Source organism: Ursus maritimus, unplaced genomic scaffold (genome assembly GCF_017311325.1).
Source record: "Ursus maritimus isolate PB19 unplaced genomic scaffold, ASM1731132v1 scaffold_5, whole genome shotgun sequence".
Classification (NCBI taxonomy): domain Eukaryota; kingdom Metazoa; phylum Chordata; class Mammalia; order Carnivora; family Ursidae; genus Ursus; species Ursus maritimus.
In genome coordinates this window covers 5,072,389-5,093,102 of record NW_024426663.1, presented here as the reverse complement: position 1 = coordinate 5,093,102, position 20,714 = coordinate 5,072,389, and the positions used below count along the sequence as shown (strand labels likewise).

General features: G+C 42.1%; 1 protein-coding gene across 2 annotated transcripts in view; it reads right to left on the bottom strand.

Annotated features, from left to right (window-relative positions):
- Positions 1–1,228: 1,228 nt before the first annotated feature.
- The window catches only part of EFNA5 (ephrin A5), a 271,916-nt gene continuing 252,430 nt past the window's right edge, over positions 1,229–20,714 (bottom strand). Inside the window, exons 3-5 of one of the 2 annotated variants that reach the window (XM_040621992.1) lie at positions 11,409–11,474; positions 10,930–11,010; positions 1,229–5,727 (exon numbers count right to left, since the gene is read on the bottom strand). In XM_040621992.1, coding sequence (XP_040477926.1) covers positions 5,606–5,727; positions 10,930–11,010; positions 11,409–11,474 — 269 coding nt within the window. In that variant the 3' untranslated portion in view covers positions 1,229–5,605. The remainder of the gene's footprint in view (positions 5,728–10,929; positions 11,011–11,408; positions 11,475–20,714) is intronic. The other variant, XM_040621993.1, reaches the window with a different exon arrangement.

Below are 20,714 nucleotides of genomic sequence, written 5' to 3'. Positions count from 1 at the left end.
TAAGTAGCTCCTAACCCCATTTTGACTATTTGTAGAGATGATTTACTTTCACTCTAAGCTTCTTAATCTTAAAATCCCAATCCCCTCTTACTTATGCATAATATAAATGTTTGAATTTTAGATTTCCTCTATAAATAGTTACTATGTTATGCTTACACATAATGTCTGCCTTCTGTAATCTTTGAAAGTACGGATTGTAAACATTAACTTCATTCTGCACAGCACTCAGCACAATGTCATGATCACTTAAATGCTTTTGATGATGAAGGTGAAGATGATAATGAGCACGTAATGCTGTTCTGGTTTGAAAGTATCACGTAGATAGTCCAGCACACCTTTTTCTTTTCTTTGTTTTTTAATATGAGTTGTTCCTCATTCTGTAAAGCTGTCATTCCTCATTAGCAAAAATAGGTTACAGTAAGTTATAATTAGTGTTTAGTGCCCTGTCAAATAATTAAGTATAATAGAAAGCTTTCAATGAGTTTAATGTTAACATGGTATAATTAAAGCCACGTCTTGAAATGCATTAGGTGTCTATTATGTCAGATATTTGATGCTTTCCCCCTCTACAGATTTTCGAATTATACTTATAGTAATGTCATCATCAAAGACAAAAACTCACATGACTCAGCTGCCAAATGGGCTTTGTGGCACCCAGCAAGGGCAATATTCAGAAAACCAAATCGCTTCAATGACTCTATTATTTAGTGATAGGGAAATAAAGTCCCAAAGATACTGTGTGACTTGCCCAAGGTTACACACTAGTAAGTTAAGTCTTCCTTGATAGTGAGTACTGAACTTCAGTGTTGTACTGAAGTGATGGTTACTACTGTCATTATTTCTCTCTGAAATATGGGATGTTTGTTGGAAAAATGCTTATTTTGTCTTTGTCTGGATGGGGTGAAAAACTACACAAAGTGAAAGAACATAATTTTGTACGTAGCTCTTGGATTTAAGTGGTTTTAGGATGCAGGGCTTGCCATAGTGCCTGTTTTAAGGCTCAAATACAAAGACAGGGCTTGAATCTATTTTCTCATCAGAATAACTGGAATGTGCCTAGATACTGGGCCGTTTTCTAACCCTGCATTCTTTGAGCTTGTCTCGGGCCTTCTCTTGTATGTATCATATTATCTTCTCTATCCACAAAGATTTTGAAAAATCAGAGTGTAAATAGCCCCTGAAATAAAGGCGTCATTCAAGGAACAAAGAAGTAGAAGGAGGGCTCCAATTAAAATGATGAAAATCTTTAATTTTTATTTAGGTATACTTGTACGGACACGTGTATATACAAATACAGATTGTATGGGTTGGTTTGTGTGTGGGTTTTTTTTTTTTTTACATTTTTTTTTTAACGTTTATATAATGTCAGCATTTCAAAACAGCACTCGATGAGTAAGTGCAAAGGAACTGCAAAGCAGGGCAGTACAAGCACGGGACCACACGGAGCTGGACTTCACACCCAGACGCACACACAATGAGTGGCTTCAATGGGGTGTCAAGAGTAGCATGGAAAGCGGATTTTGACTCATGGGTAACCTCCAACATGCCAGCATCTATTAAACTGTACAGACAATGGGAGCAAGCCCATTGTAGGGAGATTTGTCTTACATCCGAGCAGCTCTTGGGCAAATGCATGGGAAAAACTCAGTGATGCCAAACCAGAGACAGACCTGCCCCTTCACGGTTCTGAGGGAAGATAAAACGTGGGAGGAAGGCAAGAGACAAAAAATAAAATAAAAAACATAAGAAATAAAAGGGGGGTGGTAGGCAAACGGGGGTGTTGGTGGAGGTGGTTTTCAAAAGAAAAACGACTGACCACAGCTCTGAGAGCAATGAATGGAGGGGAGTTTAAATGGTTTAATTAATTTTGGGTAAACTACTAAAAATGGCTGCTGCCGTTGCTAAGGCACCAGAGAAAAACAAAGTCCCTGAAAATCCACAGGTACTGTGCAACTCTTCCTTTCACAATGGCAGAGGGAAACAGCCCCCATTTAACCTTCCTAAATGGACTGGCTTGAAACCTTTCCCCTGCTTGGGCCACGCATGATACTGGCAACTCTTCCTGAGGAAAAAATGAAACCGTCTATGAAAACCACCACAAACAGAAAAACAAACCAAAGTACAGAATTCTGTTACCAAATTCCCTAAACCTTCTTAAACCAACATGCCGGGGGAGAAAAAACACCACAGGGCTCCAGCATCAGACCTTGAAAACATTGAGGATAAAATATGGATCAAAAAAATCATGTTGTTCCAGGTCCCAAGATGGTGGAGTCTGGGAGGGCGATGACCGCACATGAGTCCTGTATGGAGCAGTGTCTCAGCCATTTGTGACTCTTCTCAGCTAAGTATACAGTGGATGTTTCAAAGCCTCAATGCATGTTTTGTATCCTGAAAGACTGTTGTTCTCACTTACAAAAGACATAAGAATCAAATTAATACTTTATTATCAAACACTATATACAACAGAGGTCGCTAATAATACAGAATTTAAAGAACGCAGGTTTTTTTTTTTTTTTTTTTTAATGTTTTACTTTTTCTTTCCTCTGCCACCCAAGAAAGTACAGTACAAAACAATAGTCTAAACTAACACGAACTGTTACCTGGTCCTATTAAAGGATACACGGTATCCACTAAACAGACAGATCCTTATTTCCCTGCTTCATGTTGCAAAGCCCTTGGCAACCAGGGGCAAAGGTCGCTGGGGTTTGACTTACTGGGGCTGAGAGGCAGCTAAGGCTGCCCTTCAGACTTTTGAGTTTTGTTTTGTTTTTTTTCTTTTTAAATTAAAAGCTGCTACAAAATTGCATTGACATCCTCCTAAGCCCCCAGAGGGTTGTAACACCACCATAAAAGGCCACCAGCACTTTCTGGACAAGATGAAAACTGTCTGATACCAATCATTTTCTTGGAAACTCCACGGCAAGCATTACCTACAATTATATCACTTAAAGGTAGAGAAGCACACTGTCTACTGGTGTGGGTAGTCTTGCTTTTTTTTTTTTTTTTTTAACTTAATTTGTAGTGGCATAATGAAGTAAAGGGGTCTAATTTCACTGTGAAAAATGAAAGACAGTGGTGGAGAGGGCCATGAGTAATTATTTTATCATTTGTCAGAGACAAATGCTAGCAAAACCACAGAAGTCACCATTGGTAAAATGAAATCGGCACTGCTAATGTAGTTATGACTAACTGGAGTCATTGCAGGATCGTTTGATTTCCTTGTGGTTCTAGACATGCAGTATTATTTTGGTTCTATCCATTTTAGCAGATGTCCTCCCCCCACCCCCACGCAGATCCCACTGGACCAACAAGCCTGTAACTATTAATAAAAAGAAGTGTTACTGGATATTACTGAGAGTACTGAGCATATAAAGAGTTAAAGGAAAAAAGAATCCAATGCTGTGAACTTTGGTGGCTGCCTTCTGTGACAAGACTCTGCCACTCCAGAGAAGCTCCTGATGTCTGGGGGAGCAGGACTGATCGTGTCTGTGAGGCCGGCAACCCCACTCCTGTGGTTCCATGTGTGAAGAGACCCAGCAGTGACATCCATTCCAAGTGGATCAGGTAAGCCCAGATTACATTTCAGCATGTGTACAACTCTCCAGCGTGCAAGTACCTTTACAGCTGCCTTTCATTCACACATTTTTCTAATTCGGAACTACTCAAATTCGTAGCAAATTCCCATTCATGAAGTCTGTCCATAATATGACCCCTCTCTTTTTTCATATAGGCATTAAAAAAAAAAAACCAAATATATCTATTTTTAAAAAAGCCTTATTTTGCTGGAATGCTTCCAATTTTTCATATATTACATAATCATTGCATTTATTTTTCGTTCTGTTCTGAAAGGCATAGTTCCTATTGACATGTGCAATAGTAAAAAGGCTAGAGTTCTTTTCCATTGGTCTGACACTTTTCCCTGTCTCAGCTTTTGGACTTCAAAATTTGTGACAGCCTCACCAGTAGTAACCCCCCCCCCCCCAGGCTTGTATTTCCTGGTAATCAACTGGAAATGGCCCTTGTTGGCCATGGTAAGATTCCTCAAACAGGGTCATCTTGCATTTATTCTCCTTCTGCCCCACCCCCACAATGAAACAAGATAGCCCCCTATATTTCTAAATGTATCAAGGGATACCACTTTTTTTCTCACAAGTTTAAATAGGACAAGCATATATACTCACTCTCAGCATAAAGTATATCTAAATAATGTATTTTCTATTCTAGTGGATTTTTAAAAAAATATTTTGTTAAAGTCTTTGGGACTCCATCTTGTTTATCTCCCACAGATAAACACATGTTCCCCCTACGCTTCAGGCTGTGTCAGAAAGGGAAAGAATATAAAAATCAACACTTGAATTTTTTATTCCAAACTTTGGAATTTTTATTCCAAATTTCCCTTTAGCCCTCCCAAGTAGTGCTGACTGACTCTCCTGGTGACAGGGGTGTGTGTCTGAGCCCCTGCAGTTGTGGAGTGTGGAGCAAAACGTGGGTACTAGGGTGGGAGTCAGGGGAAAGGCCACAGCACACTGGCGCTCCAGCAAAGCCAAATCACATCTCCTCTGGCCACTGACCTCCTTTCCTTGGTACATACTGTCCCCCAGAGGAGTATCCAAAGCTATTCCATTATACACTCATCAACCCTGGCTTGTCAGCCTTGGGGAAGGTCACTTTATTCATAAAAATGCCTCTTTGAGTTTCTTTAAAAAAAAAAAAAAATTGTAGCACCATGGTGATCTGTATTCCAAGGGAAAAAAAAATCTGGTGTGCATTGCCCAGTCACCAAAAAAATTAGAGGCACTCACATGTACACACCCCCACCAAACCTAGTTTTCTCTGTTTTCACCCTTGCTCTGTGCTAGCTAGCATTCCCGCACCCGACCGGCTTTCTGGAAAAAAAGGCTTCTTTCGTGGAGCACAAGTTTTGCTGTCAAGAGTGCTTTAAGACAGTTATCGTAAAAAATAACCCCAAAAAACAAAACCAAAAGAAAAACCCAGAAAACAAAAACAAAAAACCAGTGTCTCAACCTTTTAGAAGCCTGTTCATTTATATACTCCTAGAGGAAAGGGTGTAATATTATATCTAGTCTTAATACCTCCCCTCTGGACTCGACACGGTGACATGATGCCCTGCACGATCATCTTACAGTCCTGAATGAGAAGCATAAATATTGTACGGGAGAGCGAAACCCTCCCGGGCCTTGCCGCCACTAGCCGCATCGGCCGCTATTCTTCCTTGTCCATACACCGCTGTCACAGTACGCTAACGGGGGCGGGCTCTTAGAGGAGAGTGCCCAGGCGCTGACGACCACTGGTGTCGCTATGACAATTTGGCGTTTTCATCTGGAGTCCATTTAATTTGGAAGGGATGAGAGAAGTCAAGGGCAAGGGCTGGGGGCGGGGGTCGGGCAGGGGAGCAGCAACTACTTTAGCCCCTCCTGGCCCCAAGTTGTTGCTTAGAATTCAGGCTGAAAGAAAGAAAACAAAAATCTGACATCTGCCAAAAAACCAATAACCAGTCCCTTCTTAGGATGAGCAGTTAGGTGGATCTCTGGTGTTCCAAGACCCTGATGCTTTCTGTGACAGGTGACGGGAGGAGACTGTGCTATAACGTCAAAAGCATCGCCAGGAGGAACAGTAGGATTGCCAAAAGGCGGCTGGGTATCCTTGGTGTTTGTGCCGCGTTCTCACCGCGGGATGGCTCGGCTGACTCATGTACGGTGTCATCTGTTCAAATAGAAAGCACACATTCCAATGAGATTTCACATCCTTAATAACTCTCTTGCAGCAGCCTGCTGTTAACAGACCTCGCCACCCTCTGCAAAGTAGGGTAATGAACCTTGTGCCACCATTGACTTTCATGTCTGCATAATCACTCATTATTTACAGCAAACAAAGGAGCAGCAGAGAAAATTGGACTTTTTCAGCAGTATTACTTTCCTTAAAAACTGAGGGGGGAAAATTGTACACATACTGTAACCTTTGGTATGCGAACTACTTTGGGTTGCTAGCAAACACACCTTGCACAAAGCCGAGAGATCTGAATGTACCTTTTCAACCCAAGATGCCGTGGAGAAGCAAAGGACATGTTGGGGGGGATGTAGTTACATTGGCATGTTAGTGGTTGGTCAGAACGGGCTTCCCATTTTCCTCTTTTCACCTGTTTCATAGGATTAGTGTTGAATGCCTAGTGGGTGGTTACCTACGTGAATTTTCAAGTAAGAAAAATTAAATGCCAAAATTGCATTTTATTTATTTTTTGCCAGAACCGCATTTTCAAGTAACTATACGTAATGCCCACTAGACCTCAATGAGTGGTGCCCACTAGTTGCCTACAACTGGGAATCAGTGATGGTGCTGCTTCCATTACAAACCCTGTATCTCCAAGGATGGAATTACTTGAACTTGACTGTTTTTATTTTTATCAGGCTGAAGCTTGGCACATAAATTATCGGTTTGGATGCAAATTTTCCTCTAAATAAAATGGATTAAGTGAGGTAAGCTGCTTTTGTTTCGCTACAAAGTGCTTTACCGGGCTGCCTCTGACTTTGGATAGCCTTCCTGATCTGCAGGGTTACCAGGCTTAACTTTGAGACAGGAACTCTAGAGCAGCAAGTAGTACCCAAAGACGGATTGGAGGCTTGCCTATGAGCCGTGCTTTGCTCGAGTGTTGCCTGTCTTCTTCCTTCCTCCTGGCTTACCTTGTGCTGAAATTTCAGACTACCTGTCCTTGGGGCCCAGGGTGGGGTTCAGTGATAGATTTTTATCTCAGCATCAGGAGACCTTCCTGTAAAAGCTCAGAGACTGTCATCTTGTATTCACTTAACGGTCAGTCAGAGAGTGGAAACAAGGGAGACGCTAGTGATGTTTCTCAATTTTGTAGACCTCAAAGGGTAATCCCCAAGTATCCCTGCATGACCCACTTAGAACCCTTTAATGGACCATTGAGTTCAAACTCATTTATATCTTCACAGGACATGTCACAATAAGGATGCTTTCTTTTTCACTATGTTAGCGTCACACTCGCTATTCTTTGTCCGAAAGTGACCACTTCTCAGGCGCACGGGCTGGCCTCTGCTTCAGATACGCGCAGGCAGGCTGTTCCTGTTCATCACACCCACTCCCAATATGAGCTAAACAATCTGTCTGCTCCGTGTTCAGGCTTCTGCCCTGGTGTGCTCTTCTCATTTGAGCCCGTCCCCATGTGAAAAGCTTCTGCCTTCCCGTCTGATTTGCTCCCCTCCCCTGGACCTGAGCAAACCTGCATGGGGTCGCGATTGGCTTAAAAGACTAGAGAAGGTTAGGAAGCAAGAATGCGGAGTTAAATGGATGCAGAGGGAGAACTATAAAGCCCCCCATGGTGCCAACTACTTGTGGATGCTTCTCTCTGTTCTTCTTCAGCCTGGCAAATGTATTCAATCCGTAGTTAACAGAAATTCAACATAAATGCCCTGAATAGCCCTGAAATTAAAATCCAAATCACCTTAAGAGCATCAATATGTTGTCAGTCAGAATAATAGAGTGCTCTGGGTTTAATCTGCAAAAACCATAAACCCCGAGGCTTCCAGATTTCATTTTGAAATACCATTTATATTTATACACCTGAAATTACATCAGCTCTTGGGTTCTTCTCTATCTTATTTTTACTACCAAATTACCCAATCCTCTTCCTTGTAAAGTCTGGATGTGTACTGATAAAAGGTACTCCCGTCATAAGTTGGTACTCAGCGTGAACTAGAGGGAGAGCTGCCCTCCCTGTCCTTCCAGGATGCTCAGCAAGTGCCAGCCATTGCTCCAGGCAGCATAAGACAGGGTGAATGACCTTGCAGGACGCGGAGAGGAGGAACGCTTTTGTTTTTCATACAAGTGAAGTATGAGGTTACATGTACTTTTTAGTCTTCTAATCATGGATGACTTTTGGAAGTAACCCTCTTCTAAGCAACTGACCGGTAAGTATCATTTTGCCCTCAAAGGGGAAAATCTGTCCCATTAGGGCCACACAGTTCTTCTCTGCTCTCTGTAACATGCTGGTCCCGGCTCAGGATTCTACAAAGCATCCTTTGATTCTAACAGGGCCTCAATGTTGGAAGATTCTATGGCCCCTGAGAAGCAAAATGAGAAACTGGCTGTCATTTGGGTAAATCTGAGCCGTTTCTGAATTCTAAGGAAGAATTCATAAGCAAAATCTCTCCCAGTGGAAATTACATCTAACCATCAGAGACTTCCTAACACTCATGATGGTAAATGTGGCTTGAAGGAAGAAAATATTCCTCCTCAGAAACTAAATCAAGTCTTGCCTCCTGCCTCCAGGATTCCACAGTCTGAGGGTTTCAATGGTTAACTGAGAGAACACTAGCAATATTTTGGAGCATATTATGTGGCATATGACTGCCCTGAGATCATCCTGTATCCCTGATGATAGGAAACTGGCAGGCAGAGTGTGCAAGCAAACAAAAAAGGCAAATACATTCCAAAGACAGGTGAGTTAGTACATATTGCCGAGAACATGCAGTGGAATCCTTTCAGGCTTTCTGGATTCATAAAGTCTAGGTCTGTACTCAACCATGCACCACAGTGGTGTAAAGCCACACGTCTGACTGAATTTTGTAAGGAATAAGACGAAGTACTCAAATTTATTACTGCATTCCTATAGCCAGGGATGGTAGCTCAAACTTGTCTCACAAGGTTTTTTTAGTGTAGATGCTCACAAGAAAGCCCTTAAATCCAGCCTTGACCGACTGGAGGAGCCTGCACGTCCACTCTCCAACACACACACCACCTCCTATCAGACGTTTGCAAACTTCCATCAGTTCTGTGTGTATAGGTTTGGGAGCCATCAAGGATTTTAAATGCTCAGGGAAAAAAAGCCTATTTCCCCAAAGACGATGACACATGCTCACATATGGATGCATCCTAATATCTTGCATTTTATCATTAGTTGAATTCAAAGGTAATTTTCCTAGTGTCAGAACAGTCCTCAGTGGGTCTCTTGATGACCGAGAAAAACATGCAATCTTGTTTCTAAACAGCCTCTTGCTTTCTTGATAGGCAATGGAATACACCTGGAAAAAAGACTGGAAAGATCTGCCTACATTCTACCACACCTGGCATCAAAAAATCGTAATTCAGGATAACTTACGTTTACAACTTGCCTAACTCTGTCATTCTACACATGACTTAACATTTCCAATAGAGTAAAGTTCTCTTTATGAAGATCTATGTGTCTACTGATGGTAAGAGAATCCTCCTTTTCTACTCACGTTGGAAGGGAAGTTGAGAAATTTGAATATTAGACCTAGATCTGTCTCTAACTAGTGATGTGGCCTGGGCAAGTCTCAGTTATCAAGGGGAAGTGTAGACTCTGGGGTCCTTAGAAGAGAGCCCATCTAACTCAAAGATCCTAGGATGGGCCAAGTCCTCAAGCTTGGGCGGAGTCTGGTACCTTGAAAAGCCCCAGTACTGCTTCCAGATTTCCAGGACACAATTAAAATATCTCCATGTCAGCACTCAATCCTTGCAACTTTCTAAAGCAGCTAACTGATCCCTGGGCAGCCAGGAAGGCCTCTCAGAGCTTTATTGTACACACTTCCCATTTGTGCTGGGGTCAGATGCCTGCCTTAGAAAAACAAGAATGCTTGGGGAAAAAAAACTAACTCTTCGTGAAAGCTATTTTATGTCCCGAGGCACTGCATTTACTCAGGGTAAGTAAGTTTCCCTAAAGCTCACTGACTATGTCCTAGTAACAATACTCAAAAGATAAAGTGGACTTCACAACCCTTTAATTTCTAGGGCCATAAAAAAAAAAAGTGCTGCTACAAATAGATGAAAAAAAAAATCTGTTCGTATAAGATGGGGGGAGTGCTCACATCTTTCTGTGAAGAAGAAATCATTTTAATTCCATTAAGCTTTGAGATGGTCGCGGGAGTTGGGTCAGGAAACCAGTCAAGATCTAAAGCAGGTAGGGCAAAGAGAGGAAACCAGAGCAAGGTAGGTATACAGCGGCATCAAGGCACAGTCCTCAGGGCACAGTGGACAGAGAGCTCCTATCCCTCAGAATCAGTCTCGTTGACTTTATAACCAAATGGATAGGATCCAGGACCACCTCACCCACGATAGGATCCAGGACCACCTCACCCACAGTACACTACAGTGTAAATGTTTCGATAAGTGCTTGTGTGGGTTTTATGTTTCTTCAGTGACAGGAAAGTTTGGGTGTGTGGAACATAGCAGTAGAAAAACAAATTTCTCCTTAATACTTAGTTTGCCTCAGCAGTCAAGGATCGCATTTGGCTGGACAGACCACTGATTCATTTGTGGGAGTAACAAGTGTGTGAATTTGTGGGGTTAGGCAACATGATTTTACTTCTCCAGACCAACTGCTAATGATATATCAATAGCACAAATAATATCTGAAACGTAATAAAGCCTTTAGAGCAGTTCAATGATGCATGTGAATTGCCAGAGAAAATTAAATATGTTGAATTAGCTGCTATTTTGTGCAATAGTCTTAATTACTTTTATCCATAAATTTGGACATAATGTAAACTTTTTTTAAAGCATATACGATAGAATTTTTTTCTGTCTTCTCTGAAAACAGATCCATTAATAGTCACAGTGATTCACCAGCATGCTCGGAGGATATGGTAAAAAGTAGTGAGATTTTAGCATTCTGATGGGGCTTCTATATTAGGATACTGCATTATATCAAACCCATGTCCAAAAAAGAAAGGTCATATTTTATCTAACATGCATTAGACAAAGATACTGGAGGAATGAGGTAGAATATAAAAGTAATATTAGCATCGCTAGCAATGAGCAAAAGCAGAGCAACTATAACATGCAAACATGCGGAGGAGAAGAAAGGAAAAAAAGTACGGAAGCACCAGAGAGAGATGCATTTGTTAAAGGAGAGTCTCTAAGCATACTAACCTGCTGGTTCTAATGAATTTTCTACTTTGTCGTTAACATCGAAAACACGATCATGAACACCTATAGTTTTCATACAGCTATCTATAACAAAAATAGAGATAACAGCCAAATATGTTAGTGAAGACACCCTTCAACTCCCATTTCTTTTTTTTTCTTTCTCTCTATTGTCTCCTTTAATTTATGTAGAGATTGTTTTACAATCAGTGGCATGTATCCAAATGCCAATATTGTTCCCATTTGCTGTGCACGTACAACAGTCTAAGAAACAACAAGTTAGCAACTGCTGTGTACTTCAAAATAAAAGCATCATGAAGAATGATGAGAAAAAATATGATGAAAACTAAAACATGGATGCTGATATACAAAACAGGTACCACACAGGATTTAACAGTAAAAAAAAGTTGTACCGCGTGAACCAGAACACACGATAAAGCATGCGCAGTGAAGCCACCCTCTGAAGCTCATTCTAGTCAACTTACTTGTTGGTCTCACAAAGACTTTGAGCTTGAGACAGGACCTTCTGCCATTATCTGGGATTGCAGAGGCTGTGGACGAGACAAAAAGAAAACAAGGAGAGAGCGACAACAGATTATTCTTCATTTTCAAATGCAAATGCTCTACAAGACATTCTTTCCCTGAACAACAGGAGCACTCTCTAATTTTTCCCAGAAGTTAAGACAAAAACACTTTTCAGGCTGATAGAGACCGCTAGAAATAAGGCTACTTTCCTAGCCCGGGCTTTTCTTTTCAATACAGTGAAGACTCATGCAAGAATGTTGGTATAATCTACAGAAAAATACTTGGTATTTTTATTTCAAAGGCTCTTCCATTTAACTTGATCTGTTATCAATTTTCTCCAAAATAAGAAGATAATGCTTGAGCCCTCTGGGCCATCAGAGAGCTACTCCCCGTCTCCTGCAGGAAGAGGGGCCCAAGGTGAAAGTGCTGGCAAAAACCAGTAACAAATAGTTACAAGGCCAACTTAAACATGACCTATTTTTGCGGGGAAAGCAAAGCTTTGTCTGTCCTGAAAGCCTGTCTGTCAGTGCTTTGCAGGTAATTCAATTAGAACTTGGCTCTGCATTCTCTGTGACTACACCGAGCCCAGCAACTTCCATCATGCTACTATAAGTACAATATGCTATTGAGAAATCACTACGGTGCAATGGTACATTTATTTTTAAAAAGTTTGCCACAGAGAAGGATGGAAGTAATAAAGTGGGCTTACCAAAACATGACAACATGTTTCAAGTTATAATTCATTTGAGGGAGAAACTTTCTTCCCCTCTTCAAGATAATAAGACTGTAAACTTTCTCTGTGTTGGAAAGATTATCTCCCCTTAGTGCACACACAGTAATGTCAAAGGGATTTCCAAGGGCGGTAAGACCCTTAACGATCTCATCCATTTACTAACGCATTCTAGAAATGACAAAAATGATAGAAAGGAGTGCCACATACTTTCCTCCCTGTGTGTTTGCTTCAAGTGGTTTTTTTTTCAGAAAATGCAGATGACAACAATAAAAACTCACATGGCTTACAGTGAGTTTGGTGAGCCCCACGGTGACAAAGACAGGACCCGTGTTTGGTACGCTTTCTCTCTCCTTTGTTTTTATCTTTTATTATTCCTCATGGGAGCTCAGGCAACGAAAATGCTTCTTAGGTGAGGGGATTCAAGATGCAAACTCCAAACCAATTTTACATGACTCTCCTCTGGTAACTCCAGGATCCCTGTGCTGGGGAACTTATAAATTCACCACCTAAAAGCAAGCAAGCTGTAAAGGACCCTTAGTGTCCCTATTCAACACCTGTTGAAACCTCTTAATTCTAAGACTAAAGTATACAGAAAAGAGGTTTCTGTCCCTCCCCCTTTTCCCTCTGACAAGCAGTTAAGAAGTGCTAACAGCTGGCTTTGCTGTAGGCTTTCATTAAATCAAAGTTGGGAAAAACTCCCTCTACTGACATTTACAGTAACTAGTGTGTTATTTAGGGCACAATATTTGCACTCTGTGGTTTGATCCAGGAAATGGTGTCCTTCCTGTGGACCCCCACTGCAAATGTGCATGTCACAAACACAGTACACATAGGTGACTCCAATTCATTAGAAAAACCACGGCTCTTGAGATAGTTTGTCTCATTATTCACGAGAGGTGGTGTGAAGGAGTGACACGTGGATGTTTACACCGCCAGTCTATGGATTTTTGAGCTGAGATGAACTCACTAGGAGCCTGAGCCTCGTGCGTGAACTTGATTTGCCACCTGCAAGAATGGACTGGTACCAAAGATACCGCAAAATACAATAGGCTCATGGCAGCATCAAGTGTTTGTTTTAGTGGGGGAACTTCTTGGGAGTTTGTACCGGCCTTTCAGATTTGTATGTAGCAGAAATCCTGTAAATCCAGGACATCAAAATCATTGTAGGGCACACCGGAATAACCAAACCACAGCAAATGATAAGCTATCTGGGAAGAACTGCGGAGAGTTCTCTCACCAGCTCTGAGAGATGGACATTGAGCCTTAGTACAAGGCTGACTTACATCCTTCTGTAAATTAAGATCATAAAATACAAACATACATAAATATATAATCTACTTAAATAAAATAAAATAACCTCTCTTCCCTAACTTCTCCATGACTTCCTCCTCTCCCATCACCAGAAAAGCTGTAACAATAACGTGATTGACACTTTCTACTGTTTGACTATTATACTCTAATCCTTAGAAAAACTCATGAACAGAAACTAAAAACATATAATGTGAGCACACAATGCAGATGACATTAAATCAGTTAACTCCACAACCTCTGGGCTGAGCTCATGAAATCAGTTCTTAACCCTTAGAGCTAACCTGAGAGGGTAGGCCAGGCCAGGTCAGTATCACTCGGGTTCCTCATTTACCACACGGAGAAACAAAAATCAAACCAAAAAGCATAAAAACGTTTTATGCAGGATTTTAAAAAGTAAGACTCTGGCTTTATTGCACATTATGTTCCAGGTTTCTTAACCCCAGAGCCCCTGGATGACAAATGTCGGATGCCTTTACACTATGAACAAAACGCTTAGGATTATTTATAATAGTCGAAGATATAAGGTAATCTTAAAAGTGCTTCACCAGAGTCACAAGTAAACAAAAAGCAGTGGCTGAGTGTGAGGAACACCAAACAACAGGGGAACTGACAAATGTAACAGTCACACAAGCGAAGTTACAAAGAAAATCCTCTCAGGATCAATTATGAGCAAAAAAAAAAAGAGCTGCAGATGGACACGAGGGAGTAGAAAGTGAAAATGTGCCTGGCTTGTCTCAGGAGTGTAGGTAATACTCATCCCTATAATTCTAGAGCCACACCAGTTTATAATGACCAACACGATCTTAGCTAAAACAAATCTTATTACTTCTTATGCTACTTGCCTTAGAAAATTAATAGGAAGTTTTGAGAACTGGTCATAATTACTAACTGCTTCATCTATCCATTCAAAGAGCTTTAAAATCCCTACTGTGCACCAGCTCCCCTGTTAGGTCCTAGGGGTACAAAGCTGTGTCAGACACCCGGTCTCTGTCCTTGTGCCATGCTTATTCCAGCTGGGGACACGACCGTGAAGCACACGAGGGATCGCTGTGATAACTGAGGTCTGCGTGGACTTGGCTTGGTCCAGGAGGGCGAGGGTGTCCCAGACGTGTCGCTCAGAGGGAATTTTCTCGAGGCTTCACAGAGCCTACAGAAGCCAATCAGTAGCAACTGGGACAAAAGAATGAGAGCATTTCCTCCCTAAGTTCCCACATTGGAACTTCAGAAAGCAAAAAGAAGAGTTAACCTGCAACAGGTGAAGAAAACCTAGACTTGAACTCTCTATAAATATGCATGGATTTTCTAGCAGAATTTGTCAAATTAAAATGTGAAATGCAACTCCTGTCTTAACCATTTGTCTCATAATCCAAATCCATATCCCTTTATTCAGTTTACTGCTGAAAATGTACATTTGGAGTCCGGAAAGCTGGAAGTAGGGGCATGGGACCATTAACACAAGTACAACCTCCCATTCCATGATCTTAATAGCAACTTTATAAATCAAACCACAGGGTCCCTTCCCCCTAATGATCCGCAAAGTACCAATCAAAACCTTACAACACATAATGAAATATAATCTGAGGGCCCGCTGGTCTCTGTGTTTAGAGTATCGTGCTCATAAGGCCACGAGGGCTGCTCTGTTCCATGACCTCAGACAGGCGCCCTTATTCTAGCCATTCCTGAACACCTGCTTCCTTGGTCTCCTGGGGCTCAGGTAAGCTCAGCTGAGCACTTATCAGCCAATTGATACATAAAGGGGACCACATTCAATGCCCCCCACATCAGTACTTCCACACGCTGTATTTAGCATTGTAAATATACACAATAGTCACATCACAGTTCACTACAGACTCATCAGCTGGACGTGGCAAGAATATAATGGCATTGTGCTTTTGGTAGGTAGCTTCTGACCCGGCTCTGACTACCCTCACTTGCGAGTGGGCTGGACCTAGTGTTTTGCTTCTAATGAATAGAATACAGCCACTGTGACAAGATGTCGTTTCTGTGATTATGTCGCAAAAGACTGGGACTTCTTTCTTGCCAGTGCTCCCTCTCTTGCTGTCTCTCTTGCTCATGAAGCAAGGTGCTGTAGTGTAAGAATCTCAGTGGGGAGGGCTAGTGGCAAGGAACTGAGAGCGACTTCCAGCCAAGAGTGTGCAAGGACCTGAACTGGCTAACAGTCTGGTGAGTCAGCTAGAAAGTGAATCCTTCTCAGCTCAGCCTTTAAAGGACTGTCACCTTGTGAGAGACTCCAGAGGACCCAGCTACGCTACCCCTGGATCCCTGACCCACAGGCACTGTGAATACTAAATGTCTTAACCCCATATTTGGGGGTAATTTGTAATTCAACAACTAAGTGATACAATGCCGTATAAAACCACCTCCGTGCCAACAGAGGCTTCCCGCGGACTTGAGGGAGACCTAGAAACTAAGGCACTGGGGCATCCTCTCGGGAGGACGGCCAGGCCCTGGTTCCCACGGGGCAGCTCCTTTCTTGTTCTGCTGCCCTGTCTACACAACTGGATCCCTTGCCAGTTTACTTTTCAAGCTACTGTTCTAAGTCCACGGAAAATAGGCCTTGAAGAGAAGTAATTATAAACTGCTGTTGAAGAAATACTACAAGATGTATCTATTTGTTTTCACTCCAGCAGTTGAAAACGGTTTTTCGTTTTCCCTCCCATGCCACTTAGTTTGTTTTTGCTAATGCAGCCAACCTGTGCTGTTCTGTGCGATTATCACGATGTCTCACTCCAACTCCAAATTGCTGGGTGAACCAAAGTGAGCTTTGATAGAAAATGTGAACTTAAATGATAAGACAATGCCCTTCCTCAAACTGGAGGAAGAGAATGGAAAGGTGAGCTTTAAAACATGTGAAATAAAAGGACTGTAATGATAAGTTAAAGCCTCCCTCCGTATTGAAAAAGCTTGTATCAATTATCTTACACACAGGCTATTACATGAAATACAAACATTTTGAGATTTCAAGCAACTCAAAAGTAGTCAAGGCAACAAACGTCCTTCTTCATGAAGAACCAGAAGCTTAGCAGGTGGGATGATACCCTTGTATTTTTTCCCCCACATTTTTAAGCCCAATACTGTACTCGTTTGTTAACCTCAACATCTCTGCCGAACCTTATTCATCCCCAAATCTTCATTCCAAAAGCCAAAATCCTCCTTTACTGTATCCCTTGCCAGTCTGGATACTCCAAGAAGTTTTATTTTTAAGAATAGCCACTTTCTTCTTCCTTTTAAAGAAATGAGTGTGTGGGGGAGCATTAAAAATGCAGTTTTCCATTATGTTTGCCACAGGCAATATTTCTCAATTTGTGCAAGTCAAAAGAAAAGATAGGCTATTAGCTGTTAGCACAGCCTAGTCTTTTCTCTGTAGGTTTTCATGTAGTTTAACACACAACACAGATATATGCAAATTAGGCGACGGCAGATTTAAGCATTAATATTCCTTTCACAATAAAGGCACAAGAAGTAAAGCCCATTTAAAGAAACGGTACTACGAAAATGTCTTCTAGAACATAAGGAATCAAAATCCATGTTGTACATGTGGGTGGAGGGCAGGGAACAGAAGAAGTTGTGGGTATAGGATAGAGATTAACCAAAGCCATATGGACTTCTTGGAAAATGGTTACCAGACCTACAGAAAAAAGTCTTAAACGTTAGGCCTCTTGTTAGGAAAGAATATCCCAGCAACAATTTGCAACTGGTTATCTGCCCTTTCTTAAAAAGCAGCACACCACCTAATTCTCATATTAAGAACAAAAGGACCAGTTAGGATGGACTACATCTCACCATTCTACCTTTTGATGTTTAAAACCCACATGTTTGAATAACCTGCTCTTGGCCCCAGGTTTCTGAAACGTCTGTCCTCACAGCGACTCCGGGAGCAGCTGCGGGTGCCCACACATTTGCTCTTTCCCAGCCAGCCGTGTCTCCAGACGGAAATCACCGTGAGGTTAAGGTCAAAGCCCCAGAGGGAACACTTGGAAAAGAGGTTACCCAGTAAAGGTAGGAGCCTCGAGGAAACTTAAAATACCATGTAAATATTAGATTCTTTGATTGGGCTCCGTGGATTTTCTTTAAAAAAACAAAACAAAACAAAACAAAACAAAACACCAAAAGCTAGGAAAGGAAGAGGGGTGTTTCCCGCTGTATAATAGGCTCATGTGCTCCGTGAGCTAAAACTTGGGTTTCAACACCAGGGAACTGTAACAGGGACAAATAATTAGAGTAAAGTTCAGGGAGAGGGAAGTAAAATTAGTTCCAGCTGTGCAGCCTCAGACAAAAGAGAAAAATAGGAGGTACCACCCATCACACCCCTTGCTCCCCCTCTGCCGGCTCTCTACCCCCTCAGGCAAAATTCTCACTGCAAATGCTAACTTCAGTATTATTTAAATTCCAGGAGCTAAGCCTCCGTAGATCAATTATTTTTTCTTGGCAACCTCAAATAAATGGCTGAGGACAAGTTTCTTTCCACTGATTTCTAGGAAAACAAATAGGACATTATCCTGCTTTTGTACACATTTATTTAAAGTGTGGGCAAACTCTTCCTTGCTTTTTAAAGCTCAGGGACAACAAACTTGTTCCCACTGCTTATCCAAGAGCGTATGATTTGTCCCTTATATTTCAGTATCTATTAAGGCACGACCAAAAAATAACCTGGGTTATTTTTAACCCAGAGAATGCTTTTAAAAATATCCTCCATATAAGAAACATTTCTAATTCTTTTTAAGAAAAAATTATGTCAGCCTAAATTTATCTCCTGCCATGATGTGACCGGAAAAATCCACTACACATAGGCACAAAAAACAAGATAATATTTAGATAGCATTTTAATTGTTAACTATATTTCCTTGTGTTTAGGGTTTTGTTAAGTTCCTTATTGGATATTTTACATTTAAAAAAATCAATAAACAGTTAGGAAAAGTAAGCTTCCTATTAAAAAACGGTGTTAAAACTATTTTCTGAGATCTGGACTTGCCTGAGGCCACACTATTGAAATGACTGTCCCAGGTCATTGAGGTCAAGTAGTTCCTTCTCCCTTGTTTGTGGTGATTTTGGTGAATTTTGCAGCCTGCAGATGATGCAGGCTCATTCACTTACAAAAACTCTTCCTCAGCCAGAAGCCACATAATAAAGGTAATAAAAAACCAAAAACTCAGACAAAGGGTAGAACTCCTAGAAGCCCAGAGAGGAGCTATTTATACTATTCCTTCTCCACAGGCTCCTTGTGCCTCCTCTGTGATCTGTTACTGGGGTTTCCGCCACCTGGTAAGCAATGACAGCCACAGGTCCCATTACTCATTTATACAGTATTCACAGCAACAGTGTTATCCTATTAGCACTAAACGTAGCAAGACAGTAAATTACTAATAAGTCATCAAGTTAATACAATTCAAAGAAGCTCCTGGATGAAAGCTATTATTTCTTTGAAACTTTCATAACCACTATCATCCTTATCTTCCCTAGTGAGGGGCCTTGGAAGGGACATGGTTTAGTGGTTTGAGTACATGCATAATAATGATCTGAATTTTCTGCCTGGTTCGCCTACTCTGACGTCTGTGGTGTCTTTCAGTCAGCTGCTAAACCCACCTGGGCCTCTCTTTCCCTATGAAAAAAAAAAAATTAAGTCTGACCTACTTTAGAGGGGCAGCGGACTGTTATACTGCACTTGGAAACGCAGGTGACAGATCCCTTTAGATCTAGAATATCCGTTCACTCGTCTCCGCATTGTCGGCATGAGCTCCGTACTGCTCCCTCTGCACGGCTCCCCCTTAGCAAGGACCCCGGTTCTGAGCACACAATTGCAGGAAGGGGAGGGACCAGGTTGCGGATAGTGGTGGTGAAGTTCTTCACCACAAGGAAACCCTGGGGGACGAGTGCGACCTTTTATTTGTAGCCTAAATTAGAAAAACTGGATTTTACTACAGCTTTGCAGTGGACGTGGCGGGTGAAGGGGTTTGTGTGGTGGTGAGAGTTCAGAGAATTAGAAAGGGCACTGGAGGACCTGTTCCTTTTGAAAATCACGCTAAGGTTCTGTGGGTTCTCTTCTCAGTCCACGTTGAGTGAGACGGTGCTGTTACAGTAGAGGGACGCCGACCCAAGATGAGGGTGTCGCTCTGCGGAACAGCAAGCAGCGGGGCCGGGAGCGGGCGAAGCCCGGCGCCGACTGAGAGCAGCCCTGAGGCGAGGCCGGCCCACAGCAGGCCGGGGATAGTGTGCGGCTGCGAAGGGTGCCCGGGCCTGTCTCCAGTATTCTTTTGCATCATATTTGGGTAAATATCTATTTACACATATCAGTGATTTGTTTTTCTTAGCCAGTAGGCCACATTCTCCCAATGTCTGCTATTTCTGGAGCTAAGATTAAATATCTGGGCAGGGTATTCATTTGGGTAGCAGGCCCCATGGAACCCTACAGGCCTGAAGAAATTCATGTTCCCTCTTTAGAAAGCTAAATTTGGGGCCCCTGGGTGGCTCAGTCAGTTAAGCACCTGCGTTGGCTCAGATCATGATCCCGGGGTGCTGGGATCAAGGCCCAAATGTAGGGCTCCCTGCTCAGGGGGGAGCTTGCTTCTCCCTCTCCTTCTGCCCCTCGTCCCCCCACTAGTGCTCTTTCATGTGCGCTCTAATAAGTAAAATCTTAAAAAAAAAAAAAAAAAAGGGCAAGCAAGCTGAATTCTACCAAAGAGGAAGCCTTTTAGGTACCAGGACTGTACATTTCATTTCACACCAAAAATGCTTTCCTTGATGAAGGATTTAATTTTGACCGAGTGAATAAAATCAAAGCTAATGGATAGGGAGGGACTAAATTCTAGTTTGCTCTAGTTGTCTCTAAGTAACAGGACCGTTTCCAGGAAAATTACTGGCTGTGCATTGCAGGGCGGCACCGTGCACAACAGCAGAACAGGCCCCGTCTTTCAGAAATCTGCCCCAACTTTGATTTCCTTCTTTAACTCTCCCACTCTTCCCTGCTTTAATCCATTAATCGCTAGTCCCAACAACTTCCCTCCCAGAACCTCCCTGTCTCCCGTTTCTCAGGGGACCTTGTCCTCGGCCTCTCACAATCCCAGCTCTCTCGGGCCACTTGAGCTATTTCCCGGTTCCTCCAACACAAAAACCCTCTTCTGGGTTCTGACATGGATCTGTTTGTATCAGGTAATAAAGAGCACGTCCCCCATCCTGTTTGGTCTGACAGCTGGCTGTTATATTG